The 22,765-nt window shown below is 56.3% G+C and overlaps 2 protein-coding genes across 2 annotated transcripts; one reads left to right on the top strand and one right to left on the bottom strand.

Annotated features, from left to right (window-relative positions):
* Nucleotides 1-6,924: 6,924 nt before the first annotated feature.
* Nucleotides 6,925-12,166, bottom strand: LOC121274268 (ER membrane protein complex subunit 3-like). The gene is made up of 2 exons (XM_041181478.1): nucleotides 11,735-12,166; nucleotides 6,925-7,012 (listed from the first exon to the last, which is right to left on the bottom strand). The coding sequence occupies exons 1-2, from the start codon at nucleotides 11,896-11,898 to the stop codon at nucleotides 6,940-6,942; spliced, it is 237 nt and encodes a 78-aa protein (XP_041037412.1). The 5' UTR covers nucleotides 11,899-12,166; the 3' UTR covers nucleotides 6,925-6,939.
* Nucleotides 12,167-13,887: 1,721 nt separating this feature from the next.
* Nucleotides 13,888-21,309, top strand: uxt (ubiquitously-expressed, prefoldin-like chaperone). Its single transcript, XM_041181477.1, has 6 exons — nucleotides 13,888-14,005; nucleotides 15,330-15,411; nucleotides 16,760-16,827; nucleotides 18,999-19,106; nucleotides 20,129-20,192; nucleotides 21,069-21,309. The coding sequence occupies exons 1-6, from the start codon at nucleotides 13,932-13,934 to the stop codon at nucleotides 21,129-21,131; spliced, it is 459 nt and encodes a 152-aa protein (XP_041037411.1). The 5' UTR covers nucleotides 13,888-13,931; the 3' UTR covers nucleotides 21,132-21,309.
* Nucleotides 21,310-22,765: the final 1,456 nt, after the last annotated feature.

Genomic DNA, 22,765 nt, shown 5'->3' with positions numbered 1-22,765 from the left:
TCTCCTTATCCTCTTTTCATCTCCCCCCGTCCCCTCTTCATCTCTCCCCTGTCCTCTCTTCATCTCCCCCGTCCCCTCTTCATCTCTCCCCCCATCCCCTCTTCATCTCTCCCCATCCCTTCATCTCCCCCCGTCCCCTCTCCATCTCCCCCCGTCCCCTCTTCATCTCTCCCCATTCCCTCTTCATCTCCCCCCGTGCCCTCTTCATCTCCCCCCGTCCCCTCTTCATCTCCCCCCCGTCCCCTCTTCATCTCTCCCTATTCCCCTTTCATCTCCCCCCGTCCCCTCTTCATCTCACCCCCGTCCCCTCTTCATCTCTCCCCCGTCCCCTCTTCATCTCTCCCCCGTCCCCTCTTCATCTCCCCCGTCCCCTCTTCATCTCCCCCGTCCCCTCTTGATCTCTCCCCGTCCCCTCTTCATCTCTCCCCGTCCCCTCTTCATCTCCCCCCGTCCCCTCTTCATCTCCCCCCGTCCCCTCTTCATCTCCCCCCGTCCCCTCTTCATCTCCCCCCGTCCCATCTTCATCTCCCCCCGTCCCCTCTTCATCTCCCCCGTCCCCTCTTCATCTCCCCCCGTCCCCTCTTCATCTCCCCCCGTCCCCTCTTCATCGCTCCCCATTCCCTCTTCATCGCTCCCCATTCCCTCTTCATCTCTCCCCATCCCCTCTTCATCTCTCCCCCGTCCCCTCTTCATCTCTCCCCCGTCCCCTCTTCATCTCTCCCCCGTCCCCTCTTCATCTCTCCCCCGTCCCCTCTTCATCTCTCCCCCGTCCACGCTTCATCTCTCCCCTGTCCCCTCTTCATCTCCCCCGTCCCCTCTTCATCTCTCTCCCCGTCACCATTTCTCCCCCCGTCCCCTCTTCATCTCCCCCCGTCCCCTCTTCATCTCCCCCCCGTCCTCTCTTCATTACCCCGCGTCCCCTCTTCATCTCTCCCCCCATCCCCTCTTCATCTCTCCCCATTCCCTCTTCATCTCTCCCCATCCCTTCATCTCTCCCCGTCCCCTCTTCATCTCCCCCCGTCCCCTCTTCATCTCTCCCCATTCCCTCTTCATCTCCCCCCATCCCCTCTTCATCTCCCCCCCCCGTCCCCTCTTCATCTCCCCCCCCCCGTCCCCTCTTCATCTCTCCCTATTCCGCTTTCATCTCCCCACGTCCCCTCTTCATCTCCCCCCGTCCCCTCTTCATCTCTCCCCCGTCCACTCTTCATCCCTCCACCATCCCCTCTTCACCTCTCCTTATCCTATTTTCATCACCCCCCGTCCCCTCTTCATCTCTCCCCTGTCCCCTCTTCATCTCTCCCCCATCCACTCGTCATCTCTCCCCTGTCCCCTCTTCATCTCTCCCCCCGTCCCCTCTTGATGTCTCCCCCGTCACCTCTTCATCTCTCCCCCCGTCCCCTCTTCATCTCCCCACATCCCCTCTTCATCTCCCCCCGTCCCCTCTTCATCTCCCCCCGTCCCCTCTTCATCTCTCCCCATTCCCTCTTCATCTCCCCCCGTCTCCTCTTCATCTACCCCCCCGTCCACTCTTCATCTCCCCCATTCCCCTTTCATCTCCCCCCGTCCCCTCTTCATCTCACCCCCATCCCCTCTTCATCTCTCCCTATTCCCTCTTCATCTCCCCACGTCCCCTCTTCATCTCCCCCCGTCCCCTCTTCATCTCCCCACGTCCTCTCTTCATCTCTCCCCCATCCCCTCTTCATCTCCCCCCGTCCCCTCTTCATCTCTCCCCCATCCCCTCTTCATCTCTCCCCCCATCCCCTCTTCATCTCTCCCCCCATCCCCTCTTCATCGCTCCCCATTCCCTCTTCATCACTCCCCATCCCTTCATCTCCCCCCGTCCCCTCTTCATCTCTCCCCCGTCCCCTCTTCATCTCCCCCCGTCCCCTCTTCATCTCCCCCCGTCCCCTCTTCATCTCTCCCCCGTCCCCTCTTCCTCTCTCCCCCCGTCCCCCCTTCATCTCTCCTTATCCTCTTTTCATCTCCCCCCGTCCCCTCTTCATCTCTCCCCCGTCCTCTCTTCATCACCCCGCGTCCCCTCTTCATCTCTCCCCCCATCCCCTATTCATCTCTCCCCATTCCCTCTTCAACTCTCCCCATCCCTTCATCTCGCCCCGTCCCCTCTTCATCTCGCCCCGTCCCCTCTTCATCTCTCCCCATTCCCTCTTCATCTCCCCCCATCCCCTCTTCATCTCCCCCCGTCCCCTCTTCATCTCCCCCCCCGTCCCCTCTTCATCTCTCCCTATTCCGCTTTCATCTCCCCACGTCCCCTCTTCATCTCCCCCCGTCCCCTCTTCATCTCTCCCCCGTCCACTCTTCATCCCTCCCCCAACCCCTCTTCATCTCTCCTTATCCTCTTTTCATCTCCCCCCGTCCCCTCTTCATCTCTCCCCTGTCCTCTCTTCATCTCCCCCGTCCCCTCTTCATCTCTCCCCCCATCCCCTCTTCATCTCTCCCCATCCCTTCATCTCCCCCCGTCCCCTCTCCATCTCCCCCCGTCCCCTCTTCATCTCTCCCCATTCCCTCTTCATCTCCCCCCGTGCCCTCTTCATCTCCCCCCGTCCCCTCTTCATCTCCCCCCCGTCCCCTCTTCATCTCTCCCTATTCCCCTTTCATCTCCCCCGGTCCCCTCTTCATCTCACCCCCATCCCCTCTTCATCTCTCCCTATTCCCTCTTCATCCCCCCACGTCCCCTCTTCATCTCTCCCCCGTCCCCTCTTCATCTCTCCCCCGCCCCTCTTCATCTCTCCCCCGTCCCCTCTTCATCTCTCCCCCGTCCCCTCTTCATCTCTCCCCCGTCCCCTCTTCATCTCTCCCCCGTCCCCTCTTCATCTCTCCCCCGTCCCCTCTTCATCTCCCCCGTCCCCTCTTCATCTCCCCCGTCCCCTCTTGATCTCTCCCCGTCCCCTCTTCATCTCTCCCCGTCCCCTCTTCATCTCCCCCCGTCCCCTCTTCATCTCCCCCCGTCCCCTCTTCATCTCCCCCCGTCCCCTCTTCATCTCCCCCCGTCCCATCTTCATCTCCCCCCGTCCCCTCTTCATCTCCCCCCGTCCCCTCTTCATCTCCCCCCGTCCCCTCTTCATCTCCCCCCGTCCCCTCTTCATCTCCCCCCGTCCCCTCTTCATCTCCCCCCGTCCCCTCTTCATCGCTCCCCATTCCCTCTTCATCTCTCCCCATCCCTTCATCTCCCCCCGTCCCCTCTTCATCTCTCCCCCGTCCCCTCTTCATCTCTCCCCCGTCCCCTCTTCATCTCTCCCCCGTCCCCTCTTCATCTCTCCCCCGTCCCCTCTTCATCTCTCCCCCGTCCACGCTTCATCTCTCCCCTGTCCCCTCTTCATCTCCCCCGTCCCCTCTTCATCTCTCTCCCCCGTCACCATTTCTCCCCCCGTCCCCTCTTCATCTCCCCCCGTCCCCTCTTCATCTCCCCCCGTCCCCTCTTCATCTCCCCCCCGTCCTCTCTTCATTACCCCGCGTCCCCTCTTCATCTCTCCCCCCATCCCCTCTTCATCTCTCCCCATTCCCTCTTCATCTCTCCCCATCCCTTCATCTCTCCCCGTCCCCTCTTCATCTCCCCCCGTCCCCTCTTCATCTCTCCCATTCCCTCTTCATCTCCCCCCATCCCCTCTTCATCTCCCCCCCCCGTCCCCTCTTCATCTCCCCCCCCCGTCCCCTCTTCATCTCTCCCTATTCCGCTTTCATCTCCCCACGTCCCCTCTTCATCTCCCCCCGTCCCCTCTTCATCTCCCCCCGTCCCCTCTTCATCTCTCCCCCGTCCCCTCTTCATCCCTCCCCCATCCCCTCTTCACCTCTCCTTATCCTATTTTCATCTCCCCCCGTCCCCTCTTCATCTCTCCCCCGTCCTCTCTTCATCTCCCCCGTCCCCTCTTCATCTCTCCCCCCATCCCCTCTTCATCTCTCCCCATCCCTTCATCTCCCCCCGTCCCCTCTTCATCTCCCCCCGTCCCCTCTTCATCTCTCCCCATTCCCTCTTCATCTCCCCCCGTCGCCTCTTCATCTCCCCCCCGTCCCCTCTTCATCTCTCCCTATTCCCCTTTCATCTCCCCCCGTCCCCTCTTCATCTCACCCCCATCCCCTCTTCATCTCTCCCTATTCCCTCTTCATCTCCCCACGTCCCCTCTTCATCTCTCCCCCGTCCCCTCTTCATCTCTCCCCCGTCCCCTCTTCATCTCTCCCCCCGTCCCCTCTTCATCTCTCCCCCGTCCCCTCTTCATCTCTCCCCGTCCCCTCTTCATCTCTCCCCCGTCCCCTCTTCATCTCTCCCCGTCCCCTCTTCATCTCCCCCCCGTCCCCTCTTCATCTCCCCCCGTCCCCTCTTCATCTCCCCCCGTCCCCTCTTCATCTCCCCCCGTCCCCTCTTCATCTCCCCCCGTCCCCTCTTCATCTCCCCCCGTCCCCTCTTCATCTCCCCCCGTCCCCTCTTCATCTCTCCCCCCGTCCCCTCTTCATCTCTCCCCCCGTCGCCTCTTCATCTCGCCCCCGTCGCCTCTTCATCTCGCCCCCGTCCCCTCTTCATCTCTCCCCGTCCCCTCTTCATCTCCCCCGTCCCCTCTTCATCTCCCCCCCTGTCCCCTCTTCATCTCTCCCTTTTCCCCTTTCATCTCCCCCCGTCCCCTCTTCATCTCTCCCCATCCCTTCATCTCCCCCCGTCCCCTCTTCATCTCCCCCCGTCCCCTCTTCATCTCTCCCCATTCCCTCTTCATCTCCCCCCAACCCCTCTTCATCTCCCCCCGTCCCCTCTTCATCTCCCCCCCCGTCCCCTCTTCATCTCTCCCTATTCCGCTTTCTTCTCCCCACGTCCCCTCTTCATCTCCCCCCGTCCCCTCTTCATCTCTCCCCCGTCCCCTCTTCATCCCTCCCCCATCCCCTCTTCATCTCTCCTTATACTCTTTTCATCTCCCCCCGTCCCCTCTTCATCTCCCCCCGTCCCCTCTTCATCTCTCCCCCGTCCCCTCTTCATCTCTCCCCGTCCCCTCTTGATCGCTCCCCTCCCTCTTCATCTCCCCCGTCCCCTCTTCATCTCCCCCCGTCCCCTCTTCATCTCCCCCCGTCCCCTCTTCATCTCCCCCGTCTCCTCTTCATCTCCCCCCGTCCCCTCTTCATCTCCCCCCGTCCCCTCTTCATCTCTCCCCCGTCCCCTCTTCATCTCTCCCCGTCCCCTCTTCATCTCCCCCGTCCCTTCTTCATCTCCCCCCATCCCCTCTTCATCTCCCCGTCCCCTCTTCATCTCTCCCCGTCCCCTCTTCGTCTCTCCCCAGTCCCCTCTTCGTCTCTCCCCCGTCCCCTCTTCGTCTCTCCCCCGTCCCCTCTTCATCTCTCCCCCGTCCCGTCTTCATCTCTCCCTATCCCCTCTTCATCTCTCCCTATCCCCTCTTCATCTCTCCCCCGTCCCCTCTTCATCTCCCCCGTCCCCTCTTCATCTCTCCCCTGTCCCCTCTTCATCTCTCCCCCCGTCCCCTCTTGATCTCTCCCCCGTCCCCTCTTCATCTCTCCCCGTCCCCTCTTCATCTCTCCCCCGTCCCCTCTTCATCTCTCCCCCGTCCTCTCTTCATCTCTCCCTATCCCCTCTTCATCTCTCCCTATCCCCTCTTCATCTCTGCCCCGTCCCCTCTTCATCTCCCCCGTCCCCTCTTCAGCTCTCCCCTGTCCCCTCTTCATCTCTCCCCCCGTCCCCTCTTGATCTTTCCCCCGTCTCCTCTTCATCTCTTCCCGTCCCCTATTCATCTCTCCCCCGTCCCCTCTTCATCTCTCCCCGTCCCCTCTTAATCTCCCCCGTCCCCTCTTCATCTCCCCCGTCCCTTCTTCATCTCCCCCCATCCCCTCTTCATCTCCCCGTCCCCTCTTCATCTCTCCCCGTCCCCTCTTCATCTCTCCCCCGTCCCCTCTTCATCTCTCCCCCGTCCCCTCTTCATCTCTCCCTATTCCCTCTTCATCTCTCCCTATCCCCTCTTCATCTCCCCCGTCCCCTCTTCATCTCTCCCCCGTCCCCTCTTCATCTCCCCCGTCCCCTCTTCATCTCTCCCCTGTCCCCTCTTCATCTCTCCCCCCGTCCCCTCTTGATCTCTCCCCCGTCCCCTCTTGATCTCTCCCCCGTCCCCTCTTGATCTCTCCCCGTCCCCTATTCATCTCTCCCCGTCCCCTCTTCATCTCCCCCCGTCCCCTCTTCATCTGCCCCCTTCCCCTCTTCATCTCCCCCGTCCCCTCATCTCTCCCCGTCCCCTCTTCATCTCTCCCCGTCCCCTCTTCATCTCTCCCCGTCCCCTCTTCATCTCCCCCCGTCCCCTCTTCATCTCTCCCCCGTCCCCTCTTCATCTCTCCCCGTCCCCTCTTCATCTCCCCCCGTCCCCTCTTCATCTCTCCCCGTCCCCTCTTCATCTCTCCCCGTCCCCTCTTCATCTCTCCCCCGTCCTCTCTTCATCTCTCCCCGTCCCCTCTTCATCTCTCCCTATTCCCTCTTCATCTCTCCCTATCCCCTCTTCATCTCCCCCGTCCCCTCTTCATCTCTCCCCATCCCCTCTTCATCTCCCCCGTCCCCTCATCTCTCCCCCGTCCCCTCTTCATCTCTCCCCATTCCCTCTTTATCTTCCCCATATCCTTCTATCCCTTTCCCCCTCAAGTGTTTATCCAGCTTCCCCCTTAAACACATCGACACGATTCACCTCGACCCCTCGCTGTGGGAGCGAGTTCCACAACCTCCCCGCTCTCTAGGTAAAGACCGTTCTCCTGAATTTCCCCCTCGATTGGATCTATTAGGGACTGTCTTATATCGATGGCTCCCTAGTTCTGGTCTCCCCTCCTCCCCCACAAGTGGAAACATCTTCTCTACGTTGACCCTATCGAAACCCCCTCCGTCATTTTAAAGAGCTTGATCAGGTCACCCCCTCAGCCTTCTCTTTTCTAGAGTAAAATCTCTGAATGTGATCAGTCTCTCCTCACCTGCCGAGGGAGATACTTCCCATGTTCACGCAGGTTCCGGCTTCTCTCGAGCACCTGACTGAAATCACAGAGAAGCAAAGTCTCATATTAAACACGGTGCTGGTGGTGGGTGTGTTAGACAGAGAGAAGCACATGTTATATCAACCAGTCCAATGGTTATTGACCAGGCTGTATTATATTCTCTGGCTATCCTAACTGAGGGATGTTATAGAGCTCTTTCCCCGCCTCCCACCCCAGCCCCTCAGCCAATATCCACCTGCTCTATCTGTTACATAAACCAGATTATGTTTCATTAACCGGTTATTGTTATCGACCAGTTTACACCTTCTGGTTGGTGCCAGGTTGCAGGCTTGGCTGCCTTTTTTCTCTCACCCAGTTTAACTATTATTAAGCAGGCTATATTAACCAGCTGATTGTCAACCCGTCATTGTCAATTAATGAGGATAGATTAACCAAGTTAACTTGTCGTTATTGACGTTAACCTGTCTGAAAGCTGCTCATGTTAACCAGGTTAAGTTAGATTCCCTGAGTTAGATTATGTTAACCAGATTTAGACAATATTAACCTGGATAGTTTAACTAGGTGTGGTAAACTTGTCATTATTGACATACACTGTCTGAAAGCTGCTCATGTTAGCCAGGTTAAGTTAGATTCTGAATTAATTATATTAATCAGATTTAGGTTATATTAACCAGGTTGTGATAAACTTGACATTAACCTGTCTGAAAGCTACTGTTAACCTGGTTAGGTTATATGGACTGGGTTTGCTAAGATTGACCTGGGTAAATCAAACTGACTGGGTATGATTACAATGACTGGGTTTGGTTATATTAACCAGGTTAGATTACATTCACCGAGTTAGGTTGTAGTCTTTGGTTATATTAACCGGATTAGGTTACGTTGACCGGGTTAGGTTATAGTCTTTGGTTATATTAACCGGGTTAGGTTACATTGACCGGGTTAGGTTATAGTCTTTGGTTATATTAACCGTGTTAGATTATAGCTTTTGGTTATATTAACCGGGTTAGGTTACACTGACCGGATTAGGTTATAGCTTTTAGTTATATTAACCAGGTTAGGTTATATTGACCGGGTTAGGTTAAAATCTTTGGTTATATTGACCGGGTTAGATAATATTGACCGGGTTAGGTTATAGTTTTTGGTTATGTTGACCAGGTTAGGTTATAGCCTTTGGTTATATTAACCGAGTTAGGTTACATTGACCGGGTTAGGTTATAGTCTTTGGTTATATTGACCGGGTTAGGTTACATTGACCGGGTTAGGTTATAGTCTTTGGTTATATTAACCGCGTTAGATTATAGTTTTTGGTTATATTAACCGGGTTAGGTTACACTGACCGGATTAGGTTATAGCTTTTAATTATATTAACCAGGTTAGGTTATATTGACTGGGTTAGGTTAAAATCTTTGGTTATATTGACCGGGTTAGATAATATTGACCGGGTTAGGTTATAGTTTTTGGTTATATTGACCAGGTTAGGTTATAGCCTTTGGTTATATTAACCGAGTTAGGTTACATTGACTGGGTTAGGTTATAGTCTTTGGTTATATTAACCGAGTTAGGTTACATTGACCGGGTTAGGTTACATTGACCGGGTTAGGTTATAGTCTTTGGTTATATTGACCGGGTTAGGTTATATTAACCGGGTTAGGTTACATTGACCGGGTTAGGTTATAGTCTTTGGTTATATTGACCGGGTTAGGTTATAGTCTTTGGTTATATTGACCGGGTTAGGTTACATTGACTGGGTTAGGTTATAGTCTTTGGCTATATTGACTGGGTTAGGTTGTAGTCTTTGGTTATATTGACCGGGTTAGGTTATAGTCTTTGGTTATATTGACCGGGTTAGGTTATAGTCTTTGGTTATATTGACCGGGTTAGGTTATAGTCTTTGGTTATATTAACTGAGTTAGGTTACATTGACTGGGTTAGGTTACATTGACCGCGTTAGGTTATAGCCTTTGGTTATATTGACCGGGTTAGGTTATATTAACCGGGTTAGGTTACATTGACCGGGTTAGGTTATAGTCTTTGGTTATATTGACCGGGTTAGGTTACATTAACCGGGTTAGGTTACATTGACCAGGTTAGGTTATAGTCTTTGGTTATATTGACCGGGTTAGGTTATAGTCTTTGGTTATATTGACCGGGTTAGGTTATAGTCTTTGGTTATATTAACCGAGTTAGGTTACATTGACTGGGTTAGGTTACATTGACCGCGTTAGGTTATAGCCTTTGGTTATATTGACCGGGTTAGGTTATATTAACCAGGTTAGGTTACATTGACCGGGTTAGGTTATAGTCTTTGGTTATATTGACCGGGTTAGGTTACATTAACCGGGTTAGGTTACATTGACCAGGTTAGGTTATAGTCTTTGGTTATATTGACCGGGTTAGGTTACATTGACCAGGTTAGGTTATAGTCTTTGGTTATATTGACCGGGTTAGGTTATAGTCTTTGGTTATATTGACCGGGTTAGGTTACATTGACTAGGTTAGGTTATAGTCTTTGGTTATATTGACCGGGTTAGGTTATAGTCTTTGGTTATATTGACCGGGTTAGGTTACATTGACTGGGTTAGGTTATAGTCTTTGGTTATATTGACCGGGTTAAGTTATATTGATTGGGTTAGGTTGTAGACTTTGGTTATATTGACCGGGTTAGGTTATAGTCTTTGGTTATATTGACCGGGTTAGGTTATAGTCTTTGGTTATATTGACCGGGTTAGGTTACATTGACTGGGTTAGATTATAGTCTTTGGTTATATTGACCGGGTTAAGTTATATTGACTGGGTTAGGTTACATTGACCAGGTTAGGTTATAGTCTTTGGTTATATTGACCGGGTTAGGTTATAGTCTTTGGTTATATTGACCGGGTTAGGTTACATTGACTGGGTTAGGTTATAGTCTTTGGTTATATTGACCGGGTTAAGTTATATTGACTGGGTTAGGTTATAGTCTTTGGTTATATTGACCGGGTTAGGTTACATTGACTGGGTTAGGTTATAGTCTTTGGTTATATTGACCGGGTTAAGTTATATTGACTGGGTTAGGTTATAGTCTTTGGTTATATTGACCGGGTTAGGTTACATTGACTGGGTTAGGTTATAGTCTTTGGTTATATTGACCGGGTTAAGTTATATTGACTGGGTTAGGTTATAGTCTTTGGTTACATTGACCGGGTTAGGTTACATTGACTGGGTTAGGTTATAGTCTTTGGTTATATTGACCGGGTTAGGTTATAGTCTTTGGTTATATTGACCGGGTTAGGTTACATTGACTGGGTTAGGTTATAGTCTTTGGCTATATTGACTGGGTTAGGTTGTAGTCTTTGGTTATATTGACCGGGTTAGGTTATAGTCTTTGGTTATATTGACCGGGTTAGGTTATAGTCTTTGGTTATATTGACTGGGTTAGGTTATAGTCTTTGGTTATATTAACCGAGTTAGGTTACATTGACTGGGTTAGGTTACATTGACCGCGTTAGGTTATAGCCTTTGGTTATATTGACCGGGTTAGGTTATATTAACCGGGTTAGGTTACATTGACCGGGTTAGGTTATAGTCTTTGGTTATATTGACCGGGTTAGGTTACATTAACCGGGTTAGGTTACATTGACCAGGTTAGGTTATAGTCTTTGGTTATATTGACCGGGTTAGGTTATAGTCTTTGGTTATATTGACCGGGTTAGGTTACATTGACCAGGTTAGGTTATAGTCTTTGGTTATATTGACCGGGTTAGGTTACATTGACTAGGTTAGGTTATAGTCTTTGGTTATATTGACCGGGTTAGGTTATAGTCTTTGGTTATATTGACTGGGTTAGGTTACATTGACTGGGTTAGGTTATAGTCTTTGGTTATATTGACCGGGTTAAGTTATATTGATCGGGTTAGGTTGTAGTCTTTGGTTATATTGACCGGGTTAGGTTATAGTCTTTGGTTATATTGACCGGGTTAGGTTACATTGACCAGGTTAGGTTATAGTCTTTGGTTATATTGACCGGGTTAGGTTATAGTCTTTGGTTATATTGACCGGGTTAGGTTACATTGACTAGGTTAGGTTATAGTCTTTGGTTATATTGACCGGGTTAGGTTATAGTCTTTGGTTGTATTGACCGGGTTAGGTTATAGTCTTTGGTTGTATTGACCGGGTTAGGTTATAGTCTTTGGTTGTATTGACCGGGTTAGGTTACATTGACTAGGTTAGGTTATAGTCTTTGGTTATATTGACCGGGTTAGGTTGTAGTCTTTGGTTATATTGACCGGGTTAGGTTGTAGTCTTTGGTTGTATTGACCGGGTTAGGTTGTAGTCTTTGGTTGTATTGACCGGGTTAGGTTATAGTCTTTGGTTATATTGACCAGGTTAGGTTATAGTCTTTGGTTATATTGACTGGGTTAGGTTATAGTCTTTGGTTATATTGACCAGGTTAGGTTATAGTCTTTGGTTATATTGACAGGGTTAGGTTATAGTCTTTGGTTATATTGACCAGGTTAGGTTATAGTCTTTGGTTATATTGACCAGGTTAGGTTATAGTCTTTGGTTATATTGACTGGGTTAGGTTATAGTCTTTGGTTATATTGACCGGGTTAGGTTACATTGACCGGGTTAGGTTACATTGACCGGGTTAGGTTACATTGACTGGGTTAGGTTACATTGACTGGGTTAGGTTGTAGTCTTTGGTTATATTGACCGGGTTAGGTTATATCAGCCAGATTGTTATATTGACTGGGTTGTTATGAACCAGTTTATTATTAACCTGTCTGAAAGCTGCTCCAGTTCCACTCGCCTCTCCCCCTGTAACAAGCGGCTCAGGTAATGGCGGATCAGCCCCACCGAGAAGCTGATCAGGACAATGGGGAGGACGACCCAGAGGCGGATGTTGGAGTCCAGCAGCAGGAGCTCGGCCCCCGGCTTGGCCATCGTACCAGGCAGAGGGGACTAGGCCGCGGGGCCTGGGCCTGGAGTGAGGGGACTAGGCCGCGGGGCCTGGGCCTGGAGTGAGGGGACTAGGCCGCGGGGCCTGGGCCTGGAGTGAGGGGACTAGGCCGCGGGGCCTGGGCCTGGAGTGGCGGGACTAGGCCGCGGGGCCTGGGCCTCGAGTGAGGGGACTAGGCCGCGGGGCCTGGGCCTCGAGTGAGGGGACTAGGCCGCGGGGCCTGGGCCTCGAGTGAGGGGACTAGGCCGCGGGGCCTGGCCGAGTGAGGGGACTAGGCCGCGGGGCCTGGGCCTGGAGTGAGGGGACTAGGCCGCGGGGCCTGGGCCTCGAGTGAGGGGACTAGGCCGCGGGGCCTGGGCCTGGAGTGAGGGGACTAGGCCGCGGGGCCTGGGCCTGGAGTGAGGGGACTAGGCCGCGGGGCCTGGGCCTGGAGTGAGGGGACTAGGCCGCGGGGCCTGGGCCTGGAGTGGCGGGACTAGGCCGCGGGGCCTGGGCCTGGAGTGGCGGGACTAGGCCGCGGGGCCTGGGCCTGGAGTGACGGGACTAGGCCGCGGGGCCTGGGCCTCGAGTGACGGGACTAGGCCGCGGGGCCTGGGCCTCGAGTGAGGGGACTAGGCCGCGGGGCCTGGGCCTCGAGTGAGGGGACTAGGCCGCGGGGCCTGGAGTGGCGGGACTAGGCCGCGGGGCCTGGGCCTGGAGTGAGGGGACTAGGCCGCGGGGCCTGGGCCTGGAGTGAGGGGACTAGGCCGCGGGGCCTGGGCCTGGAGTGAGGGGACTAGGCCGCGGGGCCTGGGCCTCGAGTGAGGGGACTAGGCCGCGGGGCCTGGGCCTCGAGTGAGGGGACTAGGCCGCGGGGCCTGGAGTGGCAGGACTAGGCCGCGGGGCCTGGGCCTGGAGTGAGGGGACTAGGCCGCGGGGCCTGGGCCTCGAGTGAGGGGACTAGGCCGCGGGGCCTGGGCCTGGAGTGAGGGGACTAGGCCGCGGGGCCTGGGCCTGGAGTGAGGGGACTAGGCCGCGGGGCCTGGGCCTGGAGTGAGGGGACTAGGCCGCGGGGCCTGGGCCTGGAGTGAGGGGACTAGGCCGCGGGGCCTGGGCCTGGAGTGAGGGGACTAGGCCGCGGGGCCTGGGCCTGGAGTGAGGGGACTAGGCCGCGGGGCCTGGGCCTGGAGTGAGGGGACTAGGCCGCGGGGCCTGGGCCTGGAGTGAGGGGACTAGGCCGCGGGGCCTGGGCCTGGAGTGAGGGGACTAGGCCGCGGGGCCTGGGCCTGGAGTGAGGGGACTAGGCCGCGGGGCCTGGGCCTGGAGTGAGGGGACTAGGCCGCGGGGCCTGGGCCTCGAGTGGCTCAAACTCGGCGACCGTTAAAATCCGTTAACTTTTTTTTAAAAAAAATCCAAATCCTGTCACCCGCGCGACCCCGGAAGTGGATGATTTTTTTTGTCGACTTTGCTTTATAGCATCGGGGAAATATTTATTGAATTTATTTATTAATTATTTTATTTTTTATTTGATGAGGAATTTACATTTTCAAAATTGGATTTTCTAATATTTTCCGCCTTCCTCCTTGGGGTTTTTTATCACGGACCAATCAGCTGCTGTTACCGTGCCGGCTTTAGCCAATCGGCGTCCGCGTCTCATTTTTTTTAAGTCTCTTTTTTTTCCTTCATCCAATCGAATCCGTTAATCCAAAAAAAAACGATCACGTGCCTTCCCCCCCCCCCCCCCCCACCACCCCCGCCCTGTATCACCCTCTGGGACGCAGATGCCAGCGCCGGTTGACCTATTGCCCGGCCGACGGCCATCTCAGATTCAGCCAATCAGAGCCGGGCGTCTGCCGCATCCGGCCCAATCAGAATAGGCGCCCGACCTTGCCTAATCAGCGTTCCGGGCCGGCCAATCGGCCCCAGGTCCCCTTTGAGCTTGGCCAATCAGCTGTGCCCGGCATCCCCCAATCAGATGCGAGGGGCTGCCTTGCTTTGCCCAATCAGTTCCCGCTCTGTCTCTCGCCCATGCGCAGTGATGGCTGCGGGAGTGGGGAGGAAGGTTCTAGAATATGAGGCCTTTGTCAATGAGGTTTTAAAGAGAGACCTGCAGTGAGTGGGGGAGGAGTGGGTAGGTGGAGGGAGGGGGTAGGTGGAGGGGGTGGAGGGAGAGAGGGGGTAGGTGGAGGGGGTGGAGGGAGAGAGGGGGTAGGTGGAGGGAGGGGGTAGGTGGAGGGAGGGGATAGGTGGAGGGAGGGGGTAGGTGGAGGGAGGGGGATAGGTGGAGGGAGGGGGTAGGTGGAGGGGGGTGGAGGGAGGGAGGGGGTAGGTGGAGGGAGGGGGTAGGTGGAGGGGGGTGGAGGGAGGGAGGGGGTAGGTGGAGGGGGGGTGGAGGGAGGGGGATAGGTGGAGGGGGGTGGCGGGAGGGAGGGGTAGGTGGAGGGAGGGGGATAGGTGGAGGGGGGTGGCGGGAGGGAGGGGGTAGGTGGAGGGAGGGGGATAGGTGGAGGGGGGTGGAGGGAGGGAGGGGGTAGGTGGAGGGAGGGAGGGGGTAGGTGGAGGGAGGGGGATAGGTGGAGGGGGGGTGGAGGGAGGGAGGGGGTAGGGGATAGGTGGAGTGGGGTGGAGGGAGGGAGGGGGTAGGTGGAGGGAGGGGGTAGGGGGAGGAGTGAGTGAGGAGGATGTCTGGGGCAGGAGGTCTGGACACTGACCAGGTGACTGGATAGAACCGAGGTCACATGTATACCTGGAGCTCTAGTCACATGGCCGTCTGGGACCAGGTCACATGGCCGTCTGGACTACCAGTCACATGACCTTCTGGACTACCAGTCACATGGCCGTCTGGGACTGGGTCACGTGGCCGTCTGGGACTGGGTCACATGGCCGTCTGGAGTACCAGTCACATGGCCGTCTGGAGTACCAGTCACATGGCCGTCTGGAGTACCAGTCACATGACCTTCTGGACTACCAGTCACATGGCCGTCTGGGACTGGGTCACATGGCCGTCTGGAGTACCAATCACAGGACCTTCTGGAGTACCAGACACATGGGTGTCTGGGACTGGGTCACATGGCCGTCTGGAGTACCAGTCACATGGCCGTCTGGAGTACCGGTCACATAGCCCGTGACTCCTCTGGCCAGGCCTGTTTGTTGGCTGTCACTGACCGTTCCCTCCCCTGCGCCCCCCACACAGCCTGATCCCGAGCACGGCCACAACCCCCAGCACCCCCCCCACCCCCCCAACCACCCGAAGGGGCCCTGGCCTGACCCTGCTATCTCAGCCCCCGGCTGGAGAGCTCCGGGTCAGCGTCCCAGCTGCGAGACTCAGATAAGCAGAACGGAGCAGCGCTGGTCAGCCAGCCCAGTCCCATGCTGAACGAAGGATAACCCCGAGTAACTCTTCACTCCCCTCCCTCTCATCTCGCTGTCCCTACAGGAAAGTTCTGGAACAGCGCGATGAGGTCTACGAGAAGATTGCTCAGTATCTCGAGCTGAAGAATGTCATCGAGCGGCTACAGGTGTGTGTACACACATCCCTGGAACTATTCACCCGGGTGCGAAATGGCCTCCCCTGTATTCAGGACCAACACGTTACACCGTGTCAGGTCTCCCAGCGGGTACTGACTCCCAGGGACATGTCCTCCTCATGTATTGGCCTCCCTCGGGATTCACGTCCCCGTACCCGACTCACACGTACAGAACCCAAGCCGTGGTGTTCGGATATTTAACCTCAGGAGGCGTCACACAATTCCACGGACATCGATTCAGGAATTCGGCAGAGGGAGAAGTAGACATTGATCAGAGGAGAAAACGTTTCTCCCCTCCTATTTGTTGACTAAAGGGTTGTGAAACCAATGTGGGTAAACGGAGTTAAGAGACAGACCAGCCATGATCTAGTTGAATGGTCAAACAGGCCCGAGAGAGAGAGAGGCTAAAAGGCCTCTTGCTCCTGTGTAACAGGCTTAAGAGGGGCTGAATGGCCTCCTCTAGTTCCTGAAGTAATTGTTACACTGTCGGAGGGTAAGTGCAGACGGAGTGCCGCACTGTCGGAGGGTCAGCGCTGAGGGAGCGCCACGCTGTCGGAGGGTCAGTGCTGAGGGAGCACCGCGCTGTCGGAGGGTCAGTACTGAGGGAGCACCGCGCTGTCGGAGGGTCAGTGCTGAGGGAGCACCGCGCTGTCGGAGGGTCAGTGCTGAGGGAGCACCGCGCTGTCGGAGGGTCAGTACTGAGGGAGCGCCGCACTGTCGGAGGGTCAGTGCTGAGGGAGTGCCGCACTGTCAGTCAGTGCTGAGGGAGCGCCGCACTGTCGGAGGGTCAGTGCTGAGGGAGCGCCGCACTGTCGGAGGGTCAGTGCTGAGGGAGCGCCGCACTGTCGGAGGGCCAGTGCTGAGGGAGCGCCGCACTGTCGGAGGGTCAGTGCTGAGGGAGTGCCGCACTGTCGGAGGGTCAGTGCTGAGGGAGCGCCGCACTGTCGGAGGGTCAGTGCTGAGGGAGCGCCGCACTGTCGGAGGGTCAGTGCTGAGGGAGCGCCGCACTGTCGGAGGGTCAGTGCTGAGGAACCGCAGCGGGGTAGTACTCCCCGGTGTCCTGGGGCCAATATTTATCTCTTAAACACCATCAGCAGAAACAGATTGAAATAGTCGGTGGCCACATAGCCTACTCGTGCCTCTATTTCTTAGATTTTTCGCTTGACATCACGTTGCGGTTAGTGGGAGCTTGCTGTGCACAAATTGGCCGCTGAGTTCCCTGCGTTACAACAGGGGGCGCAACTCAGTAAAAAAAAAAAATCTCTTTGTTGGCCGTGAGGGATTTTGGGATGTCCAGAGGTGGTGTAAGGTTCTCATGACACGTCTTGTGTTTCCACAGGAATCGGAGAGCAAGGAGCTCAAGACAGAGGTGGACCTGGGCTGTAATTTCTACGTGCAGGCCAGAGTGTGAGTATGCACAAGAGCTGGCTGTCCTCCCATCATTGGGAAAACAGCTCGATAACCAGACACTTGCTGATTCTTGGTCAGTCCCCCTCCCTCCTGGAGGACTAAAGGTCCCAGTCCCTCCTCATACTCTTGAGGATGCGCCATCAGTGTACAGAAATCCAATAGGAAAGTGTGTCCCAACTCACACCGAGTTGCCTTCACCCGTCACCCCCGGTGCTCGCTGACCCACACTGGCTCCCGGTCCGGCAACACCTCCGTTTTGAAATCCTCACCCTCGTATTCAAATCCCTCATCACCCCCTCCCTATCTCTGTAACCTTCTCCAGCCCCTACACCCCTCACTATCTCTGTAACCTCCTCCAGCCCCTACAACCCTCCCTATCTCTGTAACCTCCTCCAGCCACTACACCCCTCCCTATCTCTGTAACCTCCTCCAGCCCCTACACCCCTCCGTATCTCTGTAACCTCCTCCAGCCCCTACACCCCTCCCTATCTCTGTAACCTCCTTCAGCCCCTACACCCCTCCCTATCTCTGTAACCTCCTCCAGCCCCTACACCCCTCCCTATCTCTGTAACCTCCTCCAACCCCTACACGCCTATCTCTGTAACCTCCTCCAGCCCCTACACCCCTCCCTATCTCTGTAACCTCCTCCTGCCCCTACAACTCTCCCTATCTCTGTAACCTCCTCCAGCCCCGACACCCCTCCCTATCTCTGTAACCTCTTCCAGCCACTACACCCCTCCCTATCTCTGTAACCTTCTCCAGTCCCTACAACCCTCCCTATCTCTGTAACCAACTCCAGTCCCTACAACCCTCCCTATCACTGTAACCTCCTCCAGCCCCTACACCCCTCCCTATCTCTGTAACCACCTCCAGCCACTACACCCCTCCCTATCTCTGTAACCTGCTCCAGCCCCTACATCCTCCCTATCTCTGTAACCTCCTGCAGCCCCTACACCCCTCCCTATCTCTGTAACCTCCTCCAGCCCCTACACCCCTCCGTATCTCTGTAACCTCCTCCAGCCCCTACACCCCTCCCTATCTCTAACCTTCTCCAGCCCCTACACCCCTCCGTATCTCTGTAACCTCCTCCAGCCCCTACACCCCTCCCTATCTCTGTAACCTCCTCCAGCCACTACACCCCTCCCTATCTCTGTAACCTGCTCCAGCCCCTACATCCTCCCTATCTCTGTAACCTCCTGCAGCCCCTACACCCCTCCCTATCTCTGTAACCTCCTCCAGCCCCTACACCCCTCCGTATCTCTGTAACCTCCTCCAGCCCCTACACCCCTCCCTATCTCTGTAACCTCCTCCAGCCCCTACACCCCTCCGTATCTCTGTAACCTCCTCCAGCCCCTACACCCCTCCCTATCTCTAACCTCCTCCAGCCCCTACACCCCTCCGTATCTCTGTAACCTCCTCCAGCCCCTACACCCCTCCCTATCTCTGTAACCTCCTCCAGCCCCGACACCCCTCCCTATCTCTGTAACCTACTCCAACCCCTACACGCCTATCTCTGTAACCTCCTCCAGCCCCTACACCCCTCCCTATCTCTGTAACCTCCTCCTGCCCCTACAACCCTCCCTATCTCTGTAACCTCCTCCAGCCACCACATCCCTCCCTATCTCTGTAACCAACTCCAGTCCCTACAACCCTCCCTATCTCTGTAACCACCTCCAGTCCCTACAACCCTCCCTATCTCTGTAACCTCCTCCAGCCCCTACACCCCTCCCTATCTCTGTAACCACCTCCAGTCCCTACAACCCTCCCTATCTCTGTAACCTCCTCCAGCCCCTACACCCCTCCCTATCTCTGTAACCTCCTCCAGCCCCTACACCCCTCCCTATCTCTGTAACCTCCTCCTGCCCCTACACCCCTCCCTATCTCTGTAACCCTCCGAGATCTCTGCGCTCCTCCAATTCCGGCCTTTTGACCATCCCCCGATTCCCATCGCTCCACCATTGGCGGCCGGGCCTTCAGCTGCCTTGGGGTGGGGGGCTAAGCTCTGGCATTAATGTAACAGCCTCGAGAGGGGCTGAATGGCCTCCTCCTGTTCCTGAGGCATTTACACCGTGATTTGATCCCTTCAGACAGTGCCCCAGCTGTGAACTGGTGTGTAATGTGACCTGGAGTGTCCTACCCTGAGGAATGTCTAACGGAATGTATTTCAGGCCTGACGCGTCGATGATTTTCGTGTCCGTGGGGTACGGATTCTTTGTGGAGCTGACGTTCCCTGAAGCACTGAGCTTTATCGAGAGGAAGTCCCTTCAGCTGACTGAGTAAGTTTAACCCACCATTACTTCACCAGAGCCCCTCGTCAACACCGAGAGCGTCAAACGGGATGCTGGGGCCGAGACGCTGGGCAGCCTGGTGTCAAGGAGAGTGTGGTACTCCACCCCCCTCCCACCCTGCACACGGTGCGTTGGTGGTGGAGGGAGTGAATGTTTGTGGATGGGGGAGCCCATCAAGCGGGGCTGCTTTGTCCTGGATGGTGTCGAGCTTCTTGAGTGTTGTGGGAGCTGCACTCGTCCAGGCAAGTGGAGAGTATTCCAACACACTCCTGACTTGTGCCTTGTAGATGGTGGACAGGCTTTGGGGAGTCAGGAGGTGAGTTACTCTCCGCAGGATTCCCAGCCTCTGACCTGCTCTTGTAACCACAGTGTTTATATGGCTGGGTCCAGTTCTGTTTCTGGTCAATGGTAACCCCCAGGATGTTGATAGTGGGGGATTCAGTGATGGTAATGCCATTGAATGTCAAGGGGAGATGGTTAGATTCTCTCTTGTTGGAGATGGTCATTGCCTGACACTTGTGTGGGGTGAATGTTACTTGCCGCTTGTCAGCCCAAGCCTGGATATTGTCCAGGTCTTGCTGCATTTGGACATGGACTGCTTCAGTATCTGAGGAGTCGCGAATGGTGCGGAACATTGTGGAATCATCAGTGAACATCCCCACTTCTGACCTTATGATGGAAGGAAGGTCATTGATGAAGCAGCTGAAGATGGTTGGGCCGAGGACACTACCCTGAGGGACTCCTGCAGTGATGTCCTGGAGCTGAGGTGATTGACCTCCAACAACAACAACCATCTTCCTTTGTGCTGGGTATGACTCCAACCAGCGAAGATTGGCAATGTAATCTTCACTGCCTGAGTCACTCAGTATCACAGGAGGTGGTTCACTTCCTTGCTGAGTCTCTAGAGGCTGGGGTGGGATGTGTCAGAGAAGGGAGATAGTGAGAGACCACACCCCCAGAATGAGACTGGCAGCCCCTGTCTAACTCACGGCTTCACCCTCTCTTCCTAGGTTGGCAGAGAAGCTGTCGAAAGACTCAGCCAAGATTAAGGGCAACATTCGAATGGTGCTGGAGGTGAGCAGCCGCTGAGTGAGTCAGGAGGGAAGTGGTGGGTGCGAGGGACCAGGGGCTGGAGGGGCAAGGGAGCAGGGGCGCGAGGGAGCAGGGGCTGGAGGGACCGGGGGCAGGAGGGAGTCAGGGGTGCGAGGGAGCAGGGGCAGGAGGGAGCGGGGGCAGAAGGGAGCGGGAGCAGGAGGTACCGGGGGCTGGAGGTACCGGGGGCTGGAGGGAGCAGGGGCTGGAGGGAGCAGGGGCGTGAGGGAGCAGGGGCAGGAGGTACCGGGGGCTGGAGGTACCGGGGGCTGGAGGGAGCAGGGGCGTGAGGGAGCAGGGGCAGGAGGGAGCTGGGGCAGGAGGGACCAGGGTTGCGAGGGAGCAGGGGCGCGAAGGAGCAGGGTTGCGAGGGACCGGGGACTGGAGGGACCGGGGGCTGGAGGGAGCAGGGGTGCGAGGGAGCAGGGGTGTGAGGGAGCAGGGGCTGGAGGGAGCAGGGGCGTGAGGGAGCAGGGGCTGGAGGGAGCAGGAGCAGGGGTGGAGTGGTGGGGGGTGGGTGGGGGTGGAGGTGGTCGGTGAGTTGGGGGTCCCTGGGTGAGTTGGGGTGTTTGGATGTGGGGGTGGTCGGTGAGTTGGGGTCCCTGGGAGAGTTGGGGTGTACGGGCGGTGGGGTGCGGGTGGGGGTGGAGGTGGTCGGTGAGTTCGGGGTCCCTGGGTGAGTTGGGGTGTTTGGATGTGGGGGTCGTCGGTGAGTTGGGGGCCCTGGGAGAGTTGGGGTGTTCAGGAGTCGGGCCCTCGGACAGACTGGGGGACTGTGGCCTATTCTGAGTGGGGTGTTGTTGGACACTGAAGGGAATGGGTTATTCCAGCACTCACTGTAGTTCCTTCCAATTGCAGGCTCTCTGTGAACTCCAGGGATTCACCGATTTACCAGCGGAGAACAGGAGGGAGATTTTCTGAAGGATCCTGGCCTCAAGCAAGGGGAAGAGGAGGAGAGGCCAGAAGGCACAGCTGTCAATGTGTATATGACTCTGTAAAATAATAGAATGGCAGCGTAGGAGATGCTGAGGGAACTTTGTAACTTCTGGAATACCTCAGCTGTCTAAATATTTATAAAACTCATTTCCCCAAGTGTAAATCGCTTAGCGCAAAATACTGTTTCCTTCAGGAAACTGACTCTCACTGGGGTACGGGTCCCAGACACACTGACTCTCACTGGGGTAAGGGTCCCACACGCACTGACTCTCACTGGGGTACGGGTCCCAAACACACTGACTCTCACTGGGGTAAGGGTCCCCCACACACTGACTCTCACTGGGGTGCGGGTCCCCCACACACTGACTCTCACTGGGGTACGGGTTCCACACACACACTGACTCTCACTGGGGTACGGGTCGCACACACACTGACTCTCACTGGGGTACGGGTCACACACACACACACTGACTCTCACTGGGGTACGGGTCCCACACACACTGACTCTCACTGGGGTGCGGGTCCCACACACACTGACTCTCACTGGGGTACGGGTTCCACACACACACTGACTCTCACTGGGGTACGGGTCCCACACACACTGACTCTCACTGGGGTACGGGTCCCACACACACTGACTCTCACTGGGGTACGGGTCTCTCACACACACTGACTCTCACAGGGATTGGCCTGCTTCTGCTTCTACATCTTATGGCCTCACTGTGGGAGGGTCAGTGCTGAGTGAGCGCCGCACTGTGGGAGGGTCAGTGCTGAGGGAGAGCCGCACTGTCGGAGGGTCAGTGCTGAGGGAGCGCCGCACTGTCAGAGGGTCAGTGCTGAGGGAGAGCCGCACTGTCGGAGGGTCAGTGCTGAGGGAGAGCCGCACTGTCGGAGGGTCAGTGCTGAGGGAGCGCTGCGCTGTCGGAGGGTCAGTGCTGAGTGAGCGCCGCACTGTCAGAGGGTCAGTGCTGAGGGAGCACCGCACTGTCGGAGGGTCAGTGCTGAGGGAGCGCCGCACTGTCGGAGGGTCAGTGCTGAGGGAGAGCCGCACTGTGGGAGGGTCAGTGCTGAGGGAGCACCGCACTGTGGGAGGGTCAGTGCTGAGGGAGTGCCGCACTGTCGGAGGGTCAGTACTGAGGGAGCGCCGCACTGTGGGAGGGTCAGTGCTGAGGGAGCGCCGCACTGTCGGAGGGTCAGTACTGAGGGAGCGCCGCACTGTCGGAGGGTCAGTGCTGAGGGAGTGCCGCACTGTCGGAGGGTCAGTGCTGAGGGAGTGCCACGCTGTGGGAGACGCCATCATTCGGGATGATACGTTAAACCGAAGCCCCTGTCTGTCCCCTCTGGTGGATGTAAAAGATCCCTGAGCCATGATTGGAAGAGCAGGGTGGAGGGGGGGTGGGGGGAGGGGTTTGAAATCCTGCCCGGGGTCGATATTTCCTGTCCTCTGGCGGGTTAACCGGTTATCCGCTACCTGGGGCGGTGTGCGACCAGGCTGAGTGCGGAGGGCCCGAAATACAGATCTGATTGCGGTGTCAAGGCGTGGCTCTGTTTGGGATGGAGCTGTTCTGTGCCGATCGGTCAGCGAGATGGTGGTGAATGTCGAAGACTTAAAATGATGG

The sequence above is a fragment of the Carcharodon carcharias genome (genome assembly GCF_017639515.1).
Source record: "Carcharodon carcharias isolate sCarCar2 chromosome 35 unlocalized genomic scaffold, sCarCar2.pri SUPER_35_unloc_6, whole genome shotgun sequence".
Classification (NCBI taxonomy): Eukaryota; Metazoa; Chordata; class Chondrichthyes; order Lamniformes; family Lamnidae; genus Carcharodon; species Carcharodon carcharias.
Note: the sequence above shows the minus strand (reverse complement) of the source record. Positions and strands in the feature narration are given on the sequence as shown.

Coding starts and splice junctions, on each gene's coding strand:
- uxt (XM_041181477.1), top strand. CDS start 13,932: ATGGCTGCGGGAGTGGGGAGGAAGGTTCTAGAATATGAGGCCTTTGTC. Junction 16,828..18,998: donor TTCTACGTGCAGGCCAGAGT/GTGAGTATGCAC, acceptor AATGTATTTCAG/GCCTGACGCGTCGATGATTT. Junction 20,193..21,068: donor ACATTCGAATGGTGCTGGAG/GTGAGCAGCCGC, acceptor TTCCAATTGCAG/GCTCTCTGTGAACTCCAGGG.
- LOC121274268 (XM_041181478.1), bottom strand. CDS start 11,898: ATGGCCAAGCCGGGGGCCGAGCTCCTGCTGCTGGACTCCAACATCCGC. Junction 7,013..11,734: donor CTGGAGCAGCTTTCAGACAG/GTTAATAATAAA, acceptor CTGTGATTTCAG/TCAGGTGCTCGAGAGAAGCC.